This window comes from Megalobrama amblycephala, linkage group LG4, assembly GCF_018812025.1.
Source record: "Megalobrama amblycephala isolate DHTTF-2021 linkage group LG4, ASM1881202v1, whole genome shotgun sequence".
Lineage (NCBI taxonomy): Eukaryota > Metazoa > Chordata > Actinopteri > Cypriniformes > Xenocyprididae > Megalobrama > Megalobrama amblycephala.
Genome location: NC_063047.1, coordinates 12,313,202 through 12,337,868, shown reverse-complemented (window position 1 = coordinate 12,337,868; position 24,667 = coordinate 12,313,202). Strand labels below are relative to the sequence as shown.

At 36.2% G+C, this 24,667-nt stretch overlaps 5 protein-coding genes across 12 annotated transcripts; 3 read left to right on the top strand and 2 right to left on the bottom strand.

Annotated features, from left to right (window-relative positions):
* Nucleotides 1–129: 129 nt before the first annotated feature.
* On the bottom strand, nucleotides 130–4,225 carry marveld2b (MARVEL domain containing 2b). Its single transcript, XM_048187596.1, has 8 exons — nucleotides 4,075–4,225; nucleotides 3,672–3,738; nucleotides 2,105–3,315; nucleotides 1,916–1,945; nucleotides 1,660–1,832; nucleotides 1,351–1,522; nucleotides 1,130–1,180; nucleotides 130–801 (listed from the first exon to the last, which is right to left on the bottom strand). The coding sequence occupies exons 3-8, from the start codon at nucleotides 3,287–3,289 to the stop codon at nucleotides 682–684; spliced, it is 1,731 nt and encodes a 576-aa protein (XP_048043553.1). The 5' UTR covers nucleotides 3,290–3,315; nucleotides 3,672–3,738; nucleotides 4,075–4,225; the 3' UTR covers nucleotides 130–681.
* Nucleotides 4,226–4,990: 765 nt separating this feature from the next.
* On the bottom strand, nucleotides 4,991–8,432 carry ak6 (adenylate kinase 6). The gene is made up of 5 exons (XM_048187595.1): nucleotides 8,174–8,432; nucleotides 7,838–7,930; nucleotides 7,669–7,727; nucleotides 7,348–7,493; nucleotides 4,991–6,148 (listed from the first exon to the last, which is right to left on the bottom strand). Exons 1-5 carry the CDS (start codon nucleotides 8,208–8,210, stop codon nucleotides 5,959–5,961), a joined length of 525 nt encoding a protein of 174 aa, XP_048043552.1. The 5' UTR covers nucleotides 8,211–8,432; the 3' UTR covers nucleotides 4,991–5,958.
* On the top strand, nucleotides 8,414–13,735 carry rad17 (RAD17 checkpoint clamp loader component). 4 transcript variants are annotated; one of them, XM_048187591.1, is made up of 17 exons: nucleotides 8,414–8,549; nucleotides 8,957–9,042; nucleotides 9,205–9,453; nucleotides 9,783–9,860; nucleotides 9,972–10,134; nucleotides 10,324–10,460; nucleotides 10,697–10,749; nucleotides 10,845–10,967; nucleotides 11,141–11,210; nucleotides 11,323–11,434; nucleotides 11,549–11,740; nucleotides 11,876–11,961; nucleotides 12,056–12,202; nucleotides 12,357–12,503; nucleotides 12,602–12,722; nucleotides 12,958–13,015; nucleotides 13,105–13,735. In XM_048187591.1, the coding sequence occupies exons 2-17, from the start codon at nucleotides 9,001–9,003 to the stop codon at nucleotides 13,349–13,351; spliced, it is 2,025 nt and encodes a 674-aa protein (XP_048043548.1). In that variant the 5' UTR covers nucleotides 8,414–8,549; nucleotides 8,957–9,000; the 3' UTR covers nucleotides 13,352–13,735. The 4 variants fall into 4 exon arrangements, with proteins under 4 accessions (XP_048043548.1, XP_048043550.1, XP_048043547.1 ...); XM_048187593.1 differs by having other exon boundaries at nucleotides 8,416–8,549; nucleotides 8,962–9,042; nucleotides 12,357–12,491; XM_048187590.1 differs by having other exon boundaries at nucleotides 8,417–8,549; nucleotides 8,962–9,042.
* Nucleotides 13,736–14,099: 364 nt separating this feature from the next.
* On the top strand, nucleotides 14,100–19,880 carry ccdc125 (coiled-coil domain containing 125). Of its 4 annotated transcripts, none has more exons than XM_048187586.1 (12): nucleotides 14,100–14,311; nucleotides 14,576–14,870; nucleotides 15,278–15,336; nucleotides 15,541–15,627; nucleotides 15,710–15,814; nucleotides 15,922–16,007; nucleotides 17,017–17,099; nucleotides 17,186–17,298; nucleotides 18,287–18,394; nucleotides 18,533–18,686; nucleotides 19,351–19,463; nucleotides 19,555–19,880. In XM_048187586.1, exons 2-12 carry the CDS (start codon nucleotides 14,585–14,587, stop codon nucleotides 19,867–19,869), a joined length of 1,509 nt encoding a protein of 502 aa, XP_048043543.1. In that variant the 5' UTR covers nucleotides 14,100–14,311; nucleotides 14,576–14,584; the 3' UTR covers nucleotides 19,870–19,880. The 4 variants fall into 4 exon arrangements, with proteins under 4 accessions (XP_048043543.1, XP_048043542.1, XP_048043545.1 ...); XM_048187585.1 differs by having other exon boundaries at nucleotides 14,101–14,311; nucleotides 14,573–14,870; XM_048187588.1 differs by having other exon boundaries at nucleotides 14,107–14,311; nucleotides 14,573–14,870; nucleotides 15,737–15,814.
* A 623-nt stretch (nucleotides 19,881–20,503) lies between these two features.
* Nucleotides 20,504–23,655, top strand: fam151b (family with sequence similarity 151 member B). Of its 2 annotated transcripts, none has more exons than XM_048187584.1 (6): nucleotides 20,504–20,712; nucleotides 21,114–21,245; nucleotides 21,373–21,532; nucleotides 21,689–21,906; nucleotides 22,781–22,916; nucleotides 23,481–23,655. In XM_048187584.1, the coding sequence occupies exons 1-6, from the start codon at nucleotides 20,607–20,609 to the stop codon at nucleotides 23,635–23,637; spliced, it is 909 nt and encodes a 302-aa protein (XP_048043541.1). In that variant the 5' UTR covers nucleotides 20,504–20,606; the 3' UTR covers nucleotides 23,638–23,655. The 2 variants fall into 2 exon arrangements, with proteins under 2 accessions (XP_048043541.1, XP_048043540.1); XM_048187583.1 differs by having other exon boundaries at nucleotides 20,505–20,712; nucleotides 23,475–23,655.
* The last annotated feature ends 1,012 nt before the right edge of the window (nucleotides 23,656–24,667 follow it).

Below are 24,667 nucleotides of genomic sequence, written 5' to 3'. Positions count from 1 at the left end.
CTAGCGCTCTGAGCCATGTTGTCTACCAGGAACAGACATGTGAGAGGTGGTATGTTACCCTGTGTATAAACTTCTAGTTCATTATTTGTCAAAAAAAAAAAAAGAAAGAAAGAAAGAAAGAAAACAAACCTTTGCCATTGCAATGTGGAAGCAGGCCTATTTATTTTTATTTTTTAAAATGCTGAAATTTGAAGATAAACTGACATACGATAATACAAAATGTACATAAAACATACAAATGACTGTATAAAATACACAAAAGTGAAACTATCAATTAAACTAAAAAAAAAAAAAACTATAAATATACCAAGCAATCCAGGATCATTACAGAGATATTGATACATATACCACTTTAAGGGATAGGTACATTATATTCTCCACTTAACTGCAGGAAGCTCAAAGATTACAGTGATTTCCTACTTCCAAAATAATAAATGTTGCTCAACATAACATGTCAGTAACTTTCATTCGATGGATTTATGCTGGGTTTTAAGTGGTAAATGTCCTTCATTGTACTCTTTTGCTCTATTGAATTCAATATGAAATTATTTCAATACCAACCAAGACCAAACCAAACACTCTGTTAATTCCTGAAGATATAACCATGGATAGTTTTGTTTCTGCCAGTCACTTCCTTTCCGGGAACCTCTGTGAAGTTCATGATAAAGTTTGGAGTTCTGTCTAGCTGTAACCATCATTCCAGTCCATGACTTTGTCATACTCCTGAATTTTCTGCTTTATGTGAGCAAGTTTGTTCTTCAGATATTCACATCTCTCTCTTTTCTCCAGGTACGTCGGGTCCTAAAACCAGAAACAGGGAAAGTAATCTTTGCCGAGCACTCTCACACTGACAGGAAGTATGTAAGCATGTCAATAGCTCCATTTATGTCCCCCTAACATTTCCAGTTTTTCAGTTTCAGCTGTCTGTGGAACTCACAGAGTTCGTGTCATTCTTTTGCTATGACTAAAGAATGTAGAAAGGCAACAGGCAGATGATAAAGATGAAGCAACTTGTAGAACGTAGGTCATAATTAATCTTCTTTGGGAAAAGGAAATGGCAACGATTTATTCTGTTTATCATTCTTAAACAGATAGAATTAGAACATATAAAAAGTTAAATGATACTTACAGCCTTTTTTCTCTTATACTCTTGAATAATGCTATTGATTCTCTCTTGCTCCTATATGGGAAGAAAACCAAGTTTAATATCTAAATTATTTGTTTAAATGAACATCAAGATTTTGTCATAAGGTATGAATTTTAAATGTACAAATAGTCCATGTATTTACTTGATTAATATGTGCTAATAATTGTGAGAATTTGCAAAATGCTGTTTAAACCATAAGTTACCATTGGGTTGGAAGGCTGTTGAGGTAGATTCCTCATCAGATTATCCATTTCATCAAACTTCTGCGTTAAGACCTGAACCTCAGCATGAAGCTCTTTATACTCGGCATACTGATCATTAAACACAGCCTTGTATCGCTCCCTCTCCTCGTCAGAGCGGATTGTGGGATATTTCCTGCGAGGAGAAAAAAAAAAAAAAAAAAAGACAAAACATATCAGATATAATTATTACAAAAGGGGTAATGGATAAACAAAGCATGAGGCAACAAACAACATTAATAAAGTTTGCAGTAAGTATTCTTTGAAACTCACGCCACATAGTCTGCAATGACCACAGGTTTGGGGATGTGGCCAGCAGGGATATGACCCCTTAATATCTCTGGTTCCATCATAACTGGAGCGACAGGCGTGCCATCAAATGACTCTGGATTGGTCATTACTGGAGCAGTATGGATGGGCACAGAAACACTTGAGCCAGCATCAATCTGAGATTGAAAAAATGGCAGATTACAACAACAGTTTCAAACTCTGAAATTGTTATTCTTTATATTGAAATTCAACTGCTTACCATATTGAGAGGTAGCGCTGCTGATTTCATCTAAATACAAATAAAAACAGAAAAGCAAGCAAATTAGACTTTACTAGTTCAGATTTGAGATCCATTTACTGCAATTACTGAAATATGAAAATTGTTTAAGATCAGCAAAATATTTCACTTTATAATTTTTTTCCAAAGAACAAAAGATTTGAACTTTACATCTTGTCCCAGTCTTTCTCTGCGCATCCTTGCAGCTTCATGTCTCCACAGCTTTAGACACACGCCTGCTCCCACAAAATACAACAGCGTGTTGAAAAAGAGGAAGATGATGGCAGCATTCTGCCCAGCCTCCGTTCGGCAAAACCCCGCATTGGGCCCAGCGTTGAAGTGTGGATAATAGCAGAGACCTCCACGGACTGTGTCTCGCACATACACAATTGCACCTGTCAAATAGAGCAATCCTAATGCCAAGTTTATCACACACTCAGTGATTGGCCACCAGCTGGAGTCGAGTAGAATGGTACGATAATACATGGTCACTCCTAACACTACCAGAATGATAGTGACTATCCAGGCCACTCCAGCCACCACAATGACAAAAGGAGTCAAGGGTCCGGAGTAGGAAATCCCAGTTCCTCCATACATCCCACCCATTGATGTTCCCCCATACATTCCCCCATACATCTGATGCATCGAATAACCAAACATATTAAACCACTCATTATCCTTGTGCACGTATGCACAGACGCAAGCAAAAACAGCAGCCCCCAAAAGCAACTCCACGCATCCCAAAATGCGCAAAAGTCCAGCCCAGGACTTCATGTATGCGTAGCGCTGATTGTACTCCTCCACCTTCTCACTATAAGTCATAGCCGTCTGCAAAGAGCGTCCAGAAACCGATTCCAGTGGCTCCCCTAATAACATGGCCTGCTCCTTCCTTGAATTGTAGCTGCCTCCAGACCCTCCGAAGGGGTCTAGGTAAGAGCTAGGGGCTGTAGGTGATGGTGCACGTGAGTGTGGAGGGGAGCACGGGACGCCTTGGGAGCTGGTGTTCACATCAGGTGGTGGTGGAGGAAAGGTCCATTTCTTGCTGCCTTGGTTGCCACTGGCTCTGAAGAAGTTCTTCACAGAGTCAGGAATAAAGCGTCGGACGGGTTTGATGTCCATGGCGTCATCCACCTGGTCTTCAACATCACTCGGGTAGAAATCTGGGCCAACAGGGGGGTTTTCAGGGAGTGGAGGTGGTGGTGGTGGTAAACTGTCATAGCTTGATGCTGCCACTTCACCGCCAAGAGGGTAAGGAACCTGCTGACCCCACGGCAGTGAGCCGATGGGCACCTGATCGTAGTGAGGCATATCTCTGACCCGATCAAATCGGGATGCTGACCCGTTTCCAGCTGACATGGGGATGATCCTAACAGATGACTGATCTGAGGGTCAGAAATTTAATAACATATGTTATAATGCCTAGAGTCACATAGTGACATCATCTTTTACAAACATAAAAGTAAGGATTCACTTATATTAGATAAATGGCTGACACTAAGCTGATATATCATGTTTTATATAACCGATAAAAGGTCAAAATTAATTAACAAGAAATAAATACATTTTTAAAACACATAAAAAATTCAAGTCGTTTTATTTAAAAAGTCGATGTATGCCTTACAAAATTATGATCTACTGTATGAAAAATGCACAAATATATCATCCCTACATAAAAAGATTTAAAAAATAAACTGCATTGGCTACTACAAAACCCTGAAATCAACAACGGCTGTCTTACCTCAGTACAGTAGTTACATTGCCTCAAGGGGTGAATTTAAAAAGGTGTTTTTTCCTCACAAAGCTCCCTGGAATAAAGATAAACAGAACACACACTGGCGAACAGAGCTCAAATTTAGAGAAATACAAATTGTACAAAAATGACTTTATGGTGACATGATCCTAGCGCGGTTTGAAACCTGCCTGTCTACACACACAGAACAAGAAATGAAACAGAACGAACGCATATACACCTCAGATCTAAAATCATCCAAAATAAACATATAAAGGAATACACTTATTTCGTACTGCTAGTGAATGTAATTGTCTACATTGAATATACGACACTGTATGCTACATATGTTTGTCTAAAATGCATATATATCTTTTTTTTAAAAAACAAAAAAAAAACATCGGTCTCATACCTGGTATCGATACTTTCACCTGTCTTCCGCCACTGGTGCTGCAGGTGAGGAGGAATCGATCACGTGACTTGTCCAGCCCCAGTGTGTGATGTCACGATAGAAACCAGTTTGACAACAAAACGATAGGCGAAAGAATCCATTATATACACACGCTTAGCTGGGTAGATTACTTATATATAGATGAAAAATATGATTACAATATATGAAATATATGATTAACTGATTACAAATTACATGACAAAATTTGTAATCAGTAATATAATATCTTATATTACACATGATTTTTGGTAACATAATCTGACTACTTTAGGATTACATTTAGATTACTTTTGTGCAAACCCTTATTTGATGTCACATATTTTAGGATAATCTTGTACTATTTTGACAGATACAAAGAAAAAATATATTCCAAAAAATATATTCTATTCACCAAGAGCCTCAACAGATTCTTTTTAAAGTGCAATGTATGGACAGTTAATACTATAAAATACCAACACTAATGCACCTGTTAGTGTTTGCTGATAGTAACTGAATAAAACAAAATCACATCTTATGATTTTATAACATATCTACTTAAAAATAAGCAAATTTAGAAAAAAGCAACATTACAAAAACAAATATTGAAAATCACAGCAATATCACTGCTACATCAAATATTTCATATATTATTATTATTTCTTATATTTCATCTATATATCCCCCTTACCGCCGTAAAAACTTGAAGAATCATCATATATAAGCGGCAGGTTTATTATGATAGTAACTGTAGTCTGATTACAAATATTTTAAAAATTTGCTCTAATTACAAGTACCAACACAAATTGTATGGTTTTTTATGCAGGTTGTCACTGTATGTACAAAAGGTCATTAGTGACAATGGTTACTTACTAGGCTAATCAAAAAAAAGGGGCAAGAATTCATAAAGAACCAAACAACTTAAAATTGTTTATTTGGAATGAACTAAACATCTTGCTAAACATGTTGCAGTTGATTAGGCAAAACACAACATCCCAAAATGATTTCAAAATTTCGCATTCAATGTGAAATTACTCACTGAATTTCATTACAATATAATTAGTAACTTTTTGCAGTCATTTCATTTAAGATTTTCATTTCATTACAATCTACTGATACAATCGTGAAAACCAAATTACTACTTTTAGCCATCTACTACTACAGCACGGGACTAAAGCAACAGAAATAATTTCTCCCCATTCTTCTCAGGTTTTTTTTGTTTTGTTTGTTTATCCAGGAATTTTAGAAGACGTGATGGTTTAATTGTTGAAAGAACATCAGAGGGGGGAATAAAAGTGAAAAATTAAGTTATATTAAAAATAGAAATGGCAATTTCTCCAACAAGAGACCCTCCAACATGAGTGACCTTTTCCTGCTGTAAACAACACTTTCTCAGTTTTATAAAAGTAGCCCAAATTAATCTCATTATGTTAAGAATAAACTAATTATGTACTATGAACCATATGATGATCTTTTGAGGAGAAACGTCCATGCAATTTAGCATTATTTTTGTGAATTAGATTTGATCCTACCAATTACTAACAGATGTAAAATGTTGCTGGTATTTGGTGGCAGCTAAACAATAATAGATATTTTTTCAGAATTTTAATTAATCTTTGATCATTTCTCAAAGAATACCAAGACAAATATAACTACCCAGTATAAAAATATTTATTTCTTCCATTCATTTTGGAATTGTGTTTAACTTTTTTCAAATCGAGTAATTATTAACAGCCTCTCATGTTTTTAGTGCTTAGTAGTGAATAGAACCATACTCTGTCTGGGGCCACAATAACTATGAAATGTGATGTCTCTCTCCTTTGACATGAACTCAAAAGTGCTTGAGCCTTTCTCATATAATGTCCCATGTCAATTGTTGTCTTTCATCCATTGTTCAATCCATTGAACAATTTGTTCCATATTCCTCTCCAGGTCCTCAGGAGTATTACTGGGGAGCTGGTGGACTATCTCCTCCTTGTAGGCTTCCATGGCTTCCTCATAGATAGTCTGGAAAATCTCACACTGCACATTGTCCTGGAGCTTCTTTCCAGTGTACCCTCTGAATATGGAAGATATAAAGTTAAACCACTGCAACAGGAAGCATACAGCCACACAGTATTTAACAGATTTCTCAACTGTACATTAGGCTCTTAAAGAGTTAGTTTAGCCAAAAATCAAAATTCTGTCATTTATTACTTACCCTCACGCTGTTCCACACCCGTAAGACCTTCGTTCATCTTCAGAACACAAATGAATATATTTTAGTTGAAATCCGATGGCTCTGTGAGGCCTTCATAGGGAGCAATGACACTTCCTCTCTCAAGATCCATAAAGGTACTAAAAACAAATTTAAATCAGTTTATGTGAGTACAGTGGTTCAATATTAATATTATAAAGCGACGAGAATATTTTTGGAGCGCCAAAAACCCCCAAAATAACGACTTTAGTGATGGTCAATTTCAAAAAACTGCTTCAGGAAGCATCGGATCATAAATTAATCAATGTGTCGAATCTGCTGTTCGGAGAGCCAAAGTCACGTGATTTCAGCCGTTAGCAGTTTGACACGCGATCTGAATCATGATTCGAAGCACTGATTCATCTGTGCTCCGATGCTTCATGAAGCAGTGTTTTGAAATCGGCCATCACTACATAAGTCGTTATTTTATGTTTTTTGGCACACCAAAAATATTCTCGTCGCTTTATAATATTAATATTGAACCACTGTACTCACATGAACCGATTTAAATATGTTTTTAGTACCTTTATGGATCCTGAGAGAGGAAGTGTCATTGCTTCCTATGGAGGCTTCACGGAGCCATCGGATTTCAACTAAAATATCTTAATTTGTGTTCCGAAGATGAACAAAGGCCTTACGGGTGTGGAACGGCATGAGGGCAAGTAATTAATGACAGAATTTTCATTTTTGGGTGAACAAACCCTTTGGTGCCCCAAAACTGTTCAGTTTCCCACATTCTTTAAAATATCTTCCTTTGTGTTCAACATAACAAAAACATATATACAGGTTTGGAACAACCTGAGGGTGAGTAAATGACAGAATTTTCATTTTTGGGTGAACTATCCCTTTAATTACTTTTTATAGTGTTGAAATGTTACATTTTCCCCTTACATTACAGAATTTCCCCATTTTGCTCAACCCTATCCCAATCTATTTTCAAGGTTTCAAGTAGTCAAAAGTGCCCCAAATTAAAGTATTACATGCTATGAATGTCATTGTTATCAACTGTTATGAACACAAACCTGCTTTCAAGACGATTGTAGAGATTGGTGTTGTCTGTTCGGAGGACAAAAACAATGTGAAACCAGCGTTCAGGAAAGAAATCACAGCCATGGTAATCAATTATGATGCCTCCGTCTCCCATTTTGTCCTCCAGTTCATCCACAACCTAGAATATTGAAATTGTCTTTACATTGGTTTATTATGTGCAGCATATTATTACATGCCATTTAATAAAACTCTATAAAAACACATTTTGTTCAAGATTGCGTTCAAAAAATTCTGAGAATATAAATCATCCAAATAAAGCACATACCAATTAGATTCATTTCAATAGTACATACCCTGTCCTCATCCAATATGGGGCACTGGTATTCTTCATCAAATCCATCAAACAACTGATCTGAAAAGATAACAAAAATGTATAAACTATCAAAAATAGACACAAGGTAAACAAAATCCACATTTTTAAATAGGAACGACAAAATTTTATTGCAATGAACAGCAACTTACTCTCCTGTGCCAAATCACCAACATTGACATAGGTTAGTCCTGTTCTCTGAGCCAGCTCTTTGCCTAGAGTGGTCTTTCCTACCCCAGGGGTTCCTGTCAATTCATGAGGAAGCATGACAATGTTCAATATTTTAATAATTACTAATAATACTTTTTTGATCATTGATATACCTACTAGATACATGCAAACTACATTTGAATGACACTCTAATAAGTCATCAGCATATAGTTTCTTTTAAAAACATGCAACGTGTAGTCGCACTTTCGTTTATTTGTAACATTCGTCTACACTTACATATACGTATAATTACCAAGAGAAATGTCAAGAAAGACTACCTGTGAGAAGAATGTTTGGTCTCTTCATGATTCTCATTGCAAGGTATCACACGTGCGGGGAAAAAAACGTAATTAATACCACAAATCGTTTTACACAAAGATCAACCGGACACTTAGTATCAATAAGCAAACAAAAACATGTAATATTCAGCTAACGCGTTGGTCATATCTTCTTTTGTGGCTATTAACACAGGTCAACATAAAAACGTGTTCAAAATTGTGGAGCGTAATTGATGACGTAATCATCGTGCGCCAGCGGAGGGGCGGTTCACCACAGCTTTAAAGGGATAGTAGTTAGCGTGATGTTATTTGTTACTTTCAGCAGCAAATAGTTGCCATTGTTATTCTACAAAAATCATCTGTTGAAATGACCAGGGTGAGTTTGAACTTTACTGCCTAAACAGTGTGTTGGCTACAATTCTGTTGTTTTGGCTCGATCACTTGACTGCTAGCATTCGTAAAGTCAAGCTAACGGACAGAAGCGAACTTTCTGAATTTGACTGAATTAGTAAATTTGGCCAAAATGCCCAACAAAGCTTTTATTAAATTAGGAGTTTAGTATGAGATTTTCTCCAAAAACCTGTTTTTTATAATAAAGCTTCCTCTGGTGGCTTGAAGCAGTTTGTTTATTTGAATAGTAACGTCTTTGCTCCACTTGAGTTTATACGTAGATGAAAGTCTACTCTAACATTTACTACGGTCCTGCTCTCATTTAAGCCTGCAGATGTAAATATCACCATTATGCAGTTTTATATGTTATGTAAGTTATTGTTTTCATCCCAGCGCAGTTTTGCATGGAGTAACTGAATGGGACGTCAGAGTTGATAATGTCAAAGCTGTCTCTGGGAGGAAAGCAGTCCTCTGGAAAAGTATGTAACGTCTCTGAAAGTACTTGATATCTTGATTCTTGGTGTCACAAAACATTGAATCTCCAGCTTTGAACCTGCACACTGAGAATGGATGTAGATGCTTTGAATCTACTGATACTGATGTGTATTATACTATGTGTTCTGCTGTTATTTCCTTTTAAGATAAACAACTGGGTTGAACCATCATTTGGTGAACTTTTGGGAGGAGTGAATAGGACCCTGAAAAAGGGGCCACTCTCAGGGGAAAGCAAAACTACCAGGTGGCCATCAACTGGGGACCAAACCGAGAAAAAATCCAGGAAGAGGAAAGTAGATCCTCATGTGTCCAACAACCAGATCAGTGTGTCAAGTGAAGCATATAAACCAGACCAGGATGAGCCCTGGGTAGATCTGCATGCACCCCAATCACAGGTACAGAAGTTGTGCATCTCAGGAGTGCTCAGTACAGCTTTTGGAAATAAACCTTCCTGAAGTTTAGTTCCAGCCCTTTTCTAACACACCTAGCTGTGAGTTTGAAGTAAAGCTAAACGTAATATAACTAGTTCAGGTTTGTTTTTTGATGCATTTAAATTCTACAGCAAATTGGATTTCGAGGAGCAGGACTGAGCACTCTAGTCTAGGTCACACAAACTACTTCCCTCTGAGAATATATGTTTATCTGCTTCCTAACAATTTCATATTGTTTTTGTTATCTCAGTCTACAAGCATTATTGCTTAAAATGCTTCTTTCTCTCTGATAGGCCGAATTGGCAGTCCACAAAAAGAAAGTCGAAGAAGTCGAAAGCTGGTTGAGAGTTCATTTAGACAAATCAAAAAAGGTCTGACAAGTATGACATGTATGTTGTGTGATGTATGTTTGTTTAATCATTTGAATATATTTCATAATTGAGGTTTTTTATGTTGTATTTGTGGTTATTATGTCTCCACAGGGTGGCGCCATTCTTTTGCTCACTGGCCCCTCAGGATGTGGGAAGACAGCTACTGTTCAAGTTCTTGCCAGGGATTTGGGTTTTCAGATCCAAGAATGGTCAAATCCCTCCACCACTTCTCAGTACAAAATGGAGGATTTGTTCACACAAAGCTTTGATCCAGGTCAGGAGTCTTTTCTTCTTACTAGTCGTGACTAGTTTATATGTAGCGAAACCATGCATAATGTCTAGTGAATGGGAATTATTCAGCAAACCTATTTTTAACACATATCAGAATCATATATGGATAAAGTTATATCTCATTCCCTCTGTATTTTATGAAATGTTTTTGTTAACCTTTTTATTCATACAGGTTCAAGGTTTAACAGTTTCCATGGCAGCTCACAAACAGGGTTATTCCAAGAGTTCCTGCTAAGAGCCAACAAATACAACCGTCTACAAATGAGCGGAGAGAAACTCACTGAAGACAGGAAAATAATTCTAATAGAGGTGCTGCACAGAACTGCTCTTTAAACATATCACTATGGTGTTGAATATCTAGCTTTGTTTGTTTGTGCAAATAAAATGTAGGCATAAAGCTGAAACAAATGTTATAAAATAGAAACCACTTGGCAAGTAAAAACAACAAATTGTACTTTCACAAGAATTATTAAATGAGCAAAAATGGAATTAAAATTAAAAATTAGAAGCTGAATGACAATTTCTCTGTTCTTTTTTTCTTTCAGGAATTCCCAAATCAGTTCTATAGGCAACCAGGGTGCTTGCATGATATACTCAGGTGGGTATTAGTACTATATTTTGAAGTATTTTTAATGGCAGAATGCCACTGGTGACTTGCATGCAAATTTCCTTGCTTTTTGCTTGCTTTATCAGGCAGTTTATTAAGACTGGCCGGTGCCCACTGGTCCTGATTGTGTCCGATAGCCTCAGCGGGGACAAGAACTCCAGACTTCTCTTTAAAGATGTTCTGCATGAACTCGAAATTCACAGTATTAGGTATGAATTCAACCAATTTCCTTTACTTTCCCAGAAATATTTACTTAAAAATATTCAAACCATAGGTCGTCAGGCATTATTTACCCTGAACCTTCAATAAGATCTAAATATGTTAAAGTATCCTGTTCTTCAATGTCCTGGGGTCAGTTTAGTTAATTATTTCTCTGTTTCAGTTTTAACCCTGTGGCCCCCACCAGTATGATGAAGGTCCTAAGCCGTATTGTGACCATTGAGGCGGGCAAGGTAGGTTGTGTGGTTTGCTTTTGTATATAAACGCCTGCTCAGCAGATATTTATGACTCTGAGATCCCCAGTAGTTCTCTCAATACATCTTTATCTTCAAACGGTCTTTGCAGAGTTCAGGCAGGATCTCTGTTCCTGATAAAGCTGGTCTAGATCTTCTCTGCTCAGGTAGCTCAGGAGATATTCGCAGTGCCATCAACAGTTTGCAGTTTTCTTCATTTACTGGTGAGAAAAACTTTACTGAACAACACCTTTTATAAGTATGTTTTTATGGTGTTGGAATTATAAAATATAGATTTTTTTTTTTTTAATTATGCAATCATCATTTTCAATTCTCAGACAGTAGTCTGGAGAGGAGACTCTGGGCTTCTAAGAAAGGCAAGTCCTCTTCAGCAAAACCTGCTGTAAGGGCAAAGGGAAGGAGCAAGTCTTCAAAATCATCAGACATGCAGGATGAAAGCACAGCTATTGGAGGGAAAGATGCTTCACTCTTCCTTTTCAGAGCTTTAGGGAAAATCCTCTACTGCAAACGTTAGTCCTATTCACTCCCATTGTTGAAACTTTCTTGCTGTAATGTTGTTCTATGAAGACTGTGATATAATTGCCATCAAAAACTGCATGTAAATTCATTCCTATTTATAAAAATGGATGGCATGTGATTTTTAGGTGAAAGCTATGACAGCTCACAAGCACCCAAGATGCCTCCACATTTAACAGATCATCAGAGAGACAAACTGCTTGTTGATCCAGAAGTAAATATTAATATATGTTACATGTTACACTTTATTAAAAAATTAATTTGCTTTAATGTTCTAACCAACTTCTGATTTGTAATATTTTCCTCAGCTTGTCATTGAGCGTTCTCATATGTCAGGTGAATTCTTCAACCTTTACCTGCATCAGAACTACCCTGACTTCTTTTCGGATGTGGAGGATATAGCACGGGCCAGCGAGTACCTCTCTGATGCCGACTTCCTGACAGCAGAGTGGAGCGTGAGTGCAGATGCTGTCTGACTTTCATAATAACACGCATAGGGATATGCCGAGTTACTCTGATTGTACTGCAGATTTGATCCCTGAGGACTATCATCATGTAGTATCTTCGCAACAGCTTTGTTTTGTTGTTATGGTGTTCCTCTTTTCACAGTCAAGGTCGACTATGTTGGAATACGGCTCATCAGTGGCCACTAGAGGCCTTATGCACTCAAACTCTTCTCGAGCAAAAGCCAACAGCCAGTCCACTGCCGGCTTCAGGCCTCTTCATAAACCACATTGGCTTCACGTAAATAAGATGGTATTTTTTAAAAAACTTTATTTATGTTGTATAGCTTTTTTAAAAATTGTTGAATTTATTATGTATATTTATATTTTATTTTTTTAATTTTGTGATAGTATCGAGAGAATTACCAGACCGCACAGTCGCTCTTCTTAAATTTCTGCCTTACCCCTGTGAGCCTCCTGACAGAGCTCATGCCTTACCTTGCAAAGCTCACCAACCCAATGAGAAATCAAGGTGAACATGTGACCTTAGCATTCGCAAAATATACAAATACACAACTAAATGTTTAAATTGAATCAGACTGCATACCGTATTCTTTCAAGTTAAATATGTTTATTATTTTTCTGCCTCCTACACATGCATGCAAGACTTTTCAGATTGTGGGGCATTTCTCCTCATACTTATTTCAGATTTAGTTTTTTTGTTCTACAAGTGATTTTAATATAATTTTTCATCTTTGTCATATCAGCTCAAATAGCCTTTATCCAGAATGTTGGCCATCTTTCTCAAAAGAGGGTTCCTGGAAGGTGAGATAATCAAAACTTTGAAGTGTTTTTGCAATTGAAAGATGTCTAAAATACTGAAGAAATGGTTTAATAAATGACTTTATTTGCAGGTTGAGACTTGAAGCACTTGGTGACAAAGACCCTGGCATTTTAGATGCTGACAGCGAAAATGAAGAGTCTTCTGCTGCTCAGTCCCTTGAACCAGGTACTACACCAGGAAATGCCACAACTGAGTCCAACATGCCAAATAGCCAGGATCCTTCTGGAGAACTTTCCGCCAGCCAGCCCCAGCCCACAAGCACTGAAGCCCTTTTGGATGAGGAAGACCTCTTAATTGAAGAATATGACAGTGATTGACTGATTACACATCATGGACTTATTTAATACCACTTGTTGCCCGGATGCAATTGTTGAACATTTAGGTTGTAGGTTTTTGTTTTTGTTTGTTTTTATTAAGATGGTAATTATTTGTAGATATTTATGTGCTTCAACACAGTGTTGCTGTAGAGAATTGTTCATATGTTTTTACTTGTTGAAATGTACCTGTTCTGTTTCAGCAGGTTTTTTTCTGGAGATATCAGTGAAAGTATCTCTTAAAAAATATATATAAAAAAAGTGAATTTACAGCCATAATTGAAGTTTTATGTTGTCACGATCTAACAGTCCTCTGGCAATGAGAAGTAGACAATCTATACTTCAGTCAAGGAGGTGACTACAATAAATCAATGTTTGCAACTTTGATGGCTGTTTTTGTTATTTATTTATTTTTTGGGAAAATCTCTGAATCCATATTAGTTACTGTAGAGTTTGGGTTTATATATATATATATATATATATATATATATATATATATATTATATATATTTATTTATTTATATTTATTTATATTTATATTTATTTATATTTTTATTTATTTATATTTATATTTATTTATATTTATATCATTGTTAAAAGAAACAACATCTACAGTTGCTCCTCTGTCTTATTTCTATTTCATGGGTTGGAGAATCGTCCAGACGGAAACGCAAATGGGGAATGTCAGGAAAATACTTGTAGACTATTGTTTATGAATGATTTTTATGAAAGTTTTTATTGTTAGTGCCTAAGCTCTGGGACTGTAAAGCTTGAAAACCCCTGCTATAGATAGACATTTCACGATCTATAGTATGTACCGTTGTAATAAAGCACCTGTCTGGTCAGACACGCCCCTTTCACGAAGTTTCACTTCGTCAAAGTAAGCGGAAAGACTTTGAAGTGGAATTTCACCGTTGTTCTTGTTGGCGAAATACATCTCCTCACGGACAGGTTTTCGTAAAGGTTAGTAATGGTTACGTATTCCAATGACTAACAACATTATTATTCTAACCTCTTTTCTCAAGCAACGCCAAAAGTTTCGTTTTACTTTACCCAGTAGGCAGTACGTTTAGAGCTCGATTTAACATTTCCATGTCTGCTGTTTTGACTATCAAACATTATTTAAATAGATGTCACTTGTAATGTATTTAAATATACGTAGTACTCAATATGCTTGATGTACTTCGTTTTGTGTCTAATGCACTCGCCCTTTTTTTTCTTCAGTAGTTTGTTGTGATGCAGGGTGAGGGGTCATGCCCTCAATGCCTCACAGAAGATGACATGACAGAGGGGGATCTGGGTGATGGCATGGGGGCCAGATCCAGAGGACATCATAACCATCTCCCACAAATGAAGAACAGGGGGAGTTTTCTGGACTTCTTGTCCCAGTCACGGCCAATCAAAGGGGGCAGCGAAAGAAACAATGGACCCTTCTCTTGGACATCATGCAGAGCTATGTATGCTGCTTTTAGGGAAGAAATGGAAGTTGAACGAGTTGCACAGCGGGAGAAAAGACAGTCGGGTTTGTTTTCTGGACTTGCATTTGAAGTCATTTAAACCTGTCAAACCTCTTTGATTCTTTCGTGGACACAGAGCAGACTAAGCTATACTGTATAAACCACTAAAGCGAGTTATGTTTAAAAGTTATTACAAAAAGGATAACTTCTTGGTAATGTCTGTAGGGGTTATTATGTGCATGCTCTGTTGATTTGTGGTATTTGGTGCAGTTAACACCTGCTATTTCTTATCAGGGAGGGGACTTTGTGTACTCCCTTGAGCAATTCTGTACTTAAACAAATATTCAACAATAGTCATTTGAGAACCACACTACTACCAGGATATGATGTGTTGGCAATCCTAGAAAACCATGTACCGACATGCAAAAAAACAAACAAAAGTATCTTATTTTCTTAATGCGTTCTGTTGTAGAAAGCTCTTCTGAGGACACAAGTGAAGAGCTGCAGAGAAGACTACAGGAGGTCACAGAGGTAAACTCACAGATTTACACTAATGAAATTAAGAATTGTAATAAAAGATAAAAAAAAAAAATCATTTGCCATGTCTCACACATTAGATTCACAGAAAAGTGGCACCATTATGCATTTTATAATGGAGCAAAGAAAATATTTATCTTTACATACTGTATGAACATGCCTCAGGTGTACATGCAAATCTTCTTTGCTCTTTATCAGGAAGTGGAGCTGTTACGCACCGAACTGGAGGTCACTCATCGTCACCTGGAGGGGAAACATGAGGCTCTAAGGATCTTGCAAGGACAGGTATTTAAAAATATTTTAATTATTATCATTATTTATTTAAAGTCTAATTTATTAGTCTAAGTCACTTATGAAATGTTTTAAGGCCTTGTGCTACATTTTGTCCTTGAAGGCAATCTTGGACAAAGCAACCTGTCATACTAAAATATTGCTTCAGAAGAGTGAAGAGAGGACCAAGGCCCTAGAAAAGGTGTCCTACTCAAACAACAACTACTTTTTATCTTTTTAAAAATCATTTTTAATTCAAGCATATTCCTGAAAATAGGGTCTCATTCCTGTGAAATTGTTTCCACACAGGAGGTTAATGCACTGCAGTGGGAGATCACTTTCAACCAGGTGCAATTCAAGAATGTGGAAAACTCATGGAGTTTAAAGTATGAGAGGTATATCAATGCAAAAAGACTTAAAGATCAGTTTTAAAGTCATCATGAAATGAAAATTCACTCTATTTTGTAAATGCATGTTAATGTTATAGGTGTTATGTACAATTTATCTATGCACGTTTAATTTTTTTGACCTTGTAATATTTTACTTCAACCTGCGGACTAATAAAACATTCCACGGCAACAGTGTTAAAGTAGTCCATTTCCGCAGGTAAACCGCAGACTTGGCAACACTGATTTCATTGCCATCTGCAACCCGTTTTTCTATATTTTGATTAGAAAAACAAGCCCTTTTTAACAACAAATCCAATAAGACTTTGGATATACATTAAAGGATTAGTCCACTTTCAAATAAATTTTCCTGATAAATTTACTCACCCCCATGTCATCCAAGATGTTCATGTCTTTCTTTCTTCAGTGGAAAAGAAATTAAGGTTTTTGATGAAAACATTCCAGTATTATTCTCCATATAGTGGACTTCAGTGGACTCCAAACGGTTGAAGGTCAAAATGCAGATTCAAAGGGCTCCATAAGTTGAATAGGGAAGGCGTAGGACATGCAGCGTAAGCTTTTTGAAGAATATTAAAGTGCGATTTTGGTGGAACCACTTGGAAGGTGATCATTTGTTTATATAAAGCATATACATTTACATTTTTTTTTTTTAAATGACAGATCGTTACGCTAGATAAGAACCTTATTGCTCGTCTGGTATCATTTAAAGCCCTTTGAAGCTGCACGGAAACGGTAATTTTGACCTTTAACAGTGGAGTCCACTGAAGTCCACTATAAGGAGAATAATTCTGGAATGTTTTCATCAAAAACCTTAATTTCTTTTCAACTGAAGAAAGAAGGACATGGACTTCTTGGATGACATGGGGGTGAGTAAATTATCAGGAACATTTTATTTGAAAGTGAACTAATCCTTTAAGGAAGTAAATGGGGTCAGTTTTAAATTCATGTTGACTATAAAATGCCCACATCTGATTGGTTCATGTAAATAAAACCTCAGGGTGTTGGCAGAAAATGAAGCCCTAAAGAAAGCACTAGAGGAGAGAATGAAAGAGCATCAGGAGCAAAGGACAGAGAATGCATGTAAGTCACATCTTATTTCCTACTTTTATTTGATGACCCAATAACTGGTTTGTTTCCAGTGCATATTTATATGTTTTGTGTCTTAGCTCTGAGCCAAAAATGTCTGGAGCTCCTGTCCATGCTTAGTGCTAAGGAAAGAAGGGACTTCCAGCAGACCCAGCCTTCCTGCAGCCTGAGAACAGACGGTTCAGCTCTGGAGGTAATGTTGGTGAATTTTAATCTATGTTAAATAGCTCTGGGGCCGTATTCACAAAACATCTTAAGGCTAAAAGTAGCTCCTAACTTGCCGATTTAGGAGAAACTCTTAAAAATAATGGCCGTGTCAGTCCTAATTTTAGGAGTCCTAAATTTTTGCTCTAAGAGTATTTCACAAAGCATTTTAGTGCTAAAACTAGCTCCTAAATCTGTGAAACATTAGGAGTAGTCAAGAGGACTCCTAAATCACTAAGACCAAATCACAGACAGTCCAAAGACACTGTACACCATTGAGGCAATAGTGATAGAGCCTTGGGTGCTGAACTTTTTCTTCATAAATGCAATACATTTTGATTTATACATGTGAATCTACAATGAGGCGCCAAAAAAAATCTTTAACAAATAAATAAATATTGTCTGATTACCTGTGGTTTTCATGAGTTCACACTTACAAATGATTGAATAGAGTAAAAAAAAAAAAAAAAATAAATAAATAAAAATAAAAAAAAAAAATATATATATATATATATATATATATTAACTGTATATACTAGTTTAATTAGTGACACTTATCCTGCATTTTAAAACCTTTATGGCAACAATATGGCAACATTTTATTTTGACTATGGCAACATTTGTATTTTAAAACCTTTATTTTAATATGGAAACATGACACCTCATTCTACAATATTTCTATGATTAAATCACTGACTCCTCCCCATCAGCCAATCACTGTGTGTTTACTCCATAGCAACGAGGTCAACCCTGCTCTTACTCTTAGCTTAAGACTTCTCTCTATTCCTTAGTAAAAGTTTGTCTCAGCAACTTTGTGAATAGGTTTTAAGAGAAAACACTTAGCTAAGAACTTTTACTGATATTTAGGAGAACTCTTAGTGGTAAGATAAAATGTTTTGTGGTAAGATAAAATGTTTTGTGAATACGGCCCCAGTTCTGTAATAAACAGCTCTCTGTCCTCTTATCTTGTTGTTAAGTTGGCGGTGTATGGGGCATGTCAGTGTAACTCTAATGGGGGTGAGCCATGCGCTTGTGCTAGAAGTGCTGCTGCAAGTCGCAAACAGGTTCTCCAGCTCAAGCAAGAGGTACTCGTCTTGTATTTGTCAATACTTCTGTTCCATTACCCTCCTATTCAGCCAGTACATGTATTAAAACCATCCCAGCGCTGGCTTTGCTTATTTGTCTTTGAGGGTCTTGTAATACAATGCATTTGTCTGCATTAGCTGGAGCAGCAGCAGAAGAGGAAGGAGGAGGCTTATGTCATGATGGATGCTTTCCGCATCGCTTTTGAGCAGCAGCTTAGGAGAGTCGGTGAGAACGTGCTCCGACAGGCTGAGACTGACAGACACCAGCCGCATTACCAAAGGCATGAGAGAGGTAAAGTGCTGCTCAGTTTTATAGCTAAAACCTTAGGAAAATCATGCCGTGTAACATATTTCACCTTCATTAAAGATGTTTACACAGAAACTTGACCTAAGATTTAGTTTTAGTAAAATGTCAAATCACTAATAAAATCTGATGATGGTATTGTAAATTATGCTTTTTTGGCTCAAGTCAGGGCCCAGAGTTATTTTATTATTATTTATATACTATTGTAGTTGTTCATATTTTTGAATGAGCTTTTATTTTTATATTTTCAGTTTTCATTTTAGTTTAATTTTTAGTCATTTTGTTATGTGCTTTTGATATTTTGTTTTTACTTTTCTTATTAAATATTACTATTCAGATTTATGTTACTTTTATTCCAGTTTTAGTTTTTATTTTAATTTTTTATAGTTTAAGCTAATGATAATAACCATGAGTCAGGAAAAAAAAAAACTATTCAGTGTGGTTGGTCGACCTAATGTGAATGCACATTCTGGTCCAAAAAGAGAAAGCAGTGCATTAAGCAGTAAGCCGACCTGCTCATTTCTACGAGTGGTCCGTCTTCTCCTGCTAGGGACCATTACTGCAGTGTCATGTGGCACAATGCTGTAATTTTACAACGGGACACTCTTTATTTCCAGTAATTAGCTTATATTTTTTAATTATTTTTTTAAAGGGAGGCAAGGGTCTCTCAGTGTAGGTGAAAGACTGAAAAAATTTCTGCCCACAACAAGTGAAGGAAAGATAACTGCTGATTCAAATGAAACACTGCATATGCTGCTTGATCTGGTCAGTAAACTGCATATATATACTATATATATATACATTCCCTCACATTACATTTTGAGTTTACTACTTTTTGCTTGTCTTCCCTCTTCAGTTAAATGACAAAGAGGAGGCCTTAGCACATCAGAGGAAGGTGAGCTACATGCTGGCACGAAACACTGAAGACTTGGAAAAACGTCTCCAGATGCAGCTAGAGGAGCTGGAACTCTCACACAAAGACAGTAACACAAAAACAGAGGCTTCTGAGGAGAGTGAATTTAGCAGAGGAGGAGACTGTAGATGCTCTGCAGACAGCCGTGGATCACAACAACTCACTGTTCCTGACAGCCCTACAGCTGCTGATGATGAGCAGCAGACCTCCAAATCCACTGAAATGAGAGACACTAAACCTGACAATAAAGATGTTTAAAAGAACGAGAAGAGAAAGTTTCATGTTGTATTTTTTCAAAACTAAAAATGGCTGCATATTATGTAGGCCTGCTATTAGCTAGGATAAAGCAGAATAACCTAGGATTAACAGAACCAAAAAATACCCACAATTCTAACCACAGACTCGCAAATAAATGGGTTGATAGGATATAAGATTCATAACGGACATTAAAAAATTAAAATTGTCTCTACAGTGAAAAAAAATAAAAATAAAATAAAATGGTTATTTAGTACTAAATTTTGTAGTCAAAAGTTTGGACAAACTTGATTGAATGTATGCTTCTCATGAACTTATATTAGCCTACCTTTTGATCCAACAGCTATGCTTGCAGTTAGTGTTTGTAGATTAAAAGTGCCTGTGCATACATTTATTTAATAAATAAAACAATTTCATCAATATTTGCCACAAGTATGTTAAAATAATGTTTACATTCTTTCTCCGCATTTAAATCTTTTACTTCTGAAATATTTTTGTACCATTTGACAGTAAAATTACATGTATTGTATTTAAAACACCATTATTAATAATAACAATAAATAATTGATATTGATAATAACCAAACCTTTGACGGGTACTGTACTACATTTCGACGTGTATATAACTACATATCCCATAATGCTTCATGCTACCGGTTTCAGTTACGTTTAGGTTTAAAAGTATTAGCTGTCGTAAAGTAAATGGTATGTTCGCATAAAAATAGTTATTTATAATGATACATGGGTTTAGTTAGACGTAAATGGTACCGTTTTGTATTATGTGCTACAATTATTGCTTTTTTGATCGCTTGTTACCTCAAATTTCAGTCACTGTTAAACTCCAAAGGTAAGAAAGCTAACTTGCTAGCTGTCTGTCAGATGATGCCTTTGAAACTTGGGTAAAGTTGGTTTTATATTCGCACATTCGGACATCCGTATTCAATAGCCTTGTTAATCACACTACATTGGACATTAAGTTGACATTCACAAGTAAATATGCCATTAAAACAGTACTTGCCTATTTTGATCGACTGTGAAAAATGTTGCAAGTTGACAATCGTTGGTTGTCAATATCATGTCGCTGCTTAAAATTCGCAAACATTAATTTATAGCACATTTATTGGAAAGTCTGAATTTATCAGAAGTCCGAATGTGCGAATATAAAACCAACTTTACCCAAGTGCCATAGAATTGGTCCAAATGAAAAAGAATCAGTGTCACTGGGACTAAACTTGTAATGTTGTATAGTCGTAGGATCAATGAGCGAACACACACTGGAATATTTCCTCAACAAGGGGACGATACAAAGAAAAGATGCTGCTGATATTGAATGGTATCATGCAGCAAACAGCAAGAGCAAACTCATAGAGGCAATTCGAGGTGAGTGTACAAAGTAAGAAGAAACTCCTGCATTACTTTAGCCTTAGGTTTTTCTTATGACCACGTCATGATCGAGTTTGAGAAATAATGTGTGGTATGATAATGTTTTCTCATTCTTCCCTCTGAGGTTCTGCACAGATGATTGAAGCAGATGTTCTTCTCAGGGGTCAAGATCCAAAAGAGCCCATTATGGCTCACCCGCCTGACAATGACAGTGATATAACTCTGCAGGACTGGCTTAAAGAAGTTGTGAAATCAGATAAAGGAATAAAATTGGACTTCAAAAGGTTTTTTTTTTTTTGAACAGCACAGCTTTTTTATTATTAGATTTTAACAATGCTTATTTTAAAACTAGCTGTAGTGCTTGTTTAGACTGATTTCTTCCACACTGTCCTTGCTGCTTATGAATGAGTGGCAGATCAACTTGTCATTTTGATTCACAGTCTCGCAGCTGTATCCCGATCCATGATTCTACTCGAAGAAGTCCGAGATCAGCTGCAGGGACCTGTGTGGATCAATGCTGATGTTCTTCCTGGCCCTGGTGGCAAAGCCACCCCTTTGGACCCTCATGTTTTTCTACAGGAAGTGGCTCAAAGATCAGAAAATGATGTTCTCTCTTTGGGTTGGACCACTGGATGGGATGTAAATGTAGACAATCATGGTAAGAAGATTGTTATTGCACTAAGGTGAAAAGCACTTAAGTTTTGTTTTTAGTGCCAGTCAGCAGTGTGTGCTTTATATAATGTGAATGCCTTTCAAAAGCCTGGGGTCAGTAAGATTTTATTTTATTTTATTTTATTTATTTATTTTTATTATTTATTTATTTTTTTTTACAAAATTAAGACATTCAGAAAGGATCCATTAAATTGATCAATTGATAAGTGACAAAGACATTTATAATGTATTAAATAATTTCAAATAAACGAATACATTCTTTTGATCTTTGTATTCATAAAAGAAGCCTGGAAAATGCCTGAAATCATGGTTTACATAATAATATTAAGCAGCACAACTGTTTTTAATGATAATAATTAGAAATGTCACTTGAGCACCAAATCAGCATATTAGAATGATTTCTGAAGGATCATGTGACTCTGAAGACTGGAGTAATGATGCTGAAAATTCTATCAGAGGAATAAATTACATTTTAAAAGGTATATTAAAATAGAAAACAGTTCTTATTAATTATAATAATATTTCATTATATTACAGTTGAACTGTAGTTTTTGATCAAATAAATGAAGCATTGCTGAGCAAAAGATACGTTTTTCCAAAACAGACTGCAAACTTTTGAACCAGGGTGTAAATATTTATACATTAGCAGTATGCTGTGTAGTGTTGCCATGGTTACCTCCACTGCCAAATTTGTTTGTTAGCATCTATTTGGTCTCTTCTTGTATGGAAAGAAAAAAAAAGGACTTTTACTTTTTGCCCCCAGCTTTTTGCTTTGACTTCCTTAATTATGAATTATTTTTAATATAATTCAGACCTTGATTAGTATTTGCTTTCTGTGTTTGTGTTGTTCTTGGAAATAGGCTATAGCTGGGAGATGGTTCATCAGATGGAAGAATTATGCAGATCCCTAAAGCAACCAGTCACATTTCCAGTCCGTGCAGCTCTCATTCCTGTGTCCTTCCCACAGTTCCAGTGGCTTTTAGAGTGTTCAGACCGGTGAGAAATTAATCAGTCTATTTAAATGTATGTCCATATTTACTATTATAGAGGCTATTAAGCCACACATCTTTGTGAAGGAGTCTTTTTATTACCTCTGAGATTGATTTATGTAATATAAGCAAGGACACAATGAAGTACATCCTAATACTTTGTAATTTCTTGCTGGATAATTTGGTTCTGGCTTGCCTATTACACTTGTTTGTGACTGGAATAGCAACTCATTGCTTTATCTGAAGGACAGTTGAGGTATTACAGGATGTGAAGGGAAGGTTTAAGCCTCCTCTACAGAGATAGTGCTCTTCTCCCTCTCAAGCTAGTTTTTGAGGGCGATTGATCAAGTTCATTTTTTCAGTCACTCAGAGCAAGTGAAGCAAGGTCTTTATTCGTGCTGTGAAAAGGCATAGCTCCTTATTCCTTAAAATAATTTGACACTTTCATATTAAGATGAGAAATTAAAAGCACTCTTCATACACTTTAATTCACTGGTGAAGATTATTGTATTTTGCCTTAATGAGATTCTATTTAACATCATCTCGTCTTCTCTCTCTCTCTAAGGTACAGCCTGACTGTATGGACGGGCAAGGATGATGTTCTTAATGTGGAAGATCTGTTGCCCTACAGGCAAAACTTCAGTGAAACCAGGATCTACTATGATCTGTTAGAATCACAGTTCAAACTGTTTAAAGGACTACCTGGCTACTCCTACAAAAGCAATTAAACTTACTGACATTAGCTATGTTACTGTTCACCTGTTTTTATGCATATTTTGGGATGCGCTCAACAGAAGTGGATACATTTTTATCCGATAAGAAGACATGCGCATAATCTACAATGTAAATACATTTTCAGAGTAATTCAATGCGCAACAAAAAAACTCAAGTGACACTGCCTCAGCAGAGGATGTGATTGGATAACTGGACTAACCAGCAGAGCAATCACATCACACAGCATCTCAAATGTTTGTTTGGTCATTCTGAAATGCCTGAGTCAAAGTCTGTCATCAGAATGATTTGGCTTATCATGATTGTTTACAAACACCAGGCATCCAGACGCAAGATAACTTGACAGAGATTATGATGTTTCGTCATTTATGATGTCTGAAAAAGAGTCACAGTGGGTGCAGCAACTTCCATTTTTATTACAGATATTCTGCACCAATTTCTCAGCAAGTGACAGTTTTGTTCTTCTGAACACATGGGATGGAAACGCTGCTTTATTTGCAGATGTTTTATGTGAAATTCCAATTTTGCGCACAAGTTAAATTCACAACTTTTGATGGGAAGATAGCTATTGACTTTGCAAAGTATAACAGCTAAACACAATGTGCATGTACTGTAACACATAAAGATGTAAATACACCCTATGTACTCTGTATTTAGGTCTTAGGTTTTAAGGTTTAATTATGAGTTTCATTGGTTGTGTTATGCTTAACCTATTAATGTGCAAAGGAGAAATGTTCTATTTTTGTAATCTACATTTGCATTAGAATGTAGCTCAGAAACCGTTTTTTCTACCATTTTAAATACAATAATGTATGCATAACTATCAAATATATAATGTAAATGATATAAAAAAAACCAAATGCTAAATAAATATATAAATATATAATGAATGTAGTGGTCCCCTGGTGTTATGTCACTGGTGTTACCTTTAATAAAAATCTCTTATTTTGAAATAAATAATCACACTGATGACATCACTTGACTTCCTTCTTCCTATTTCCTGAAGATCAATGAAGAAAGGCCAAT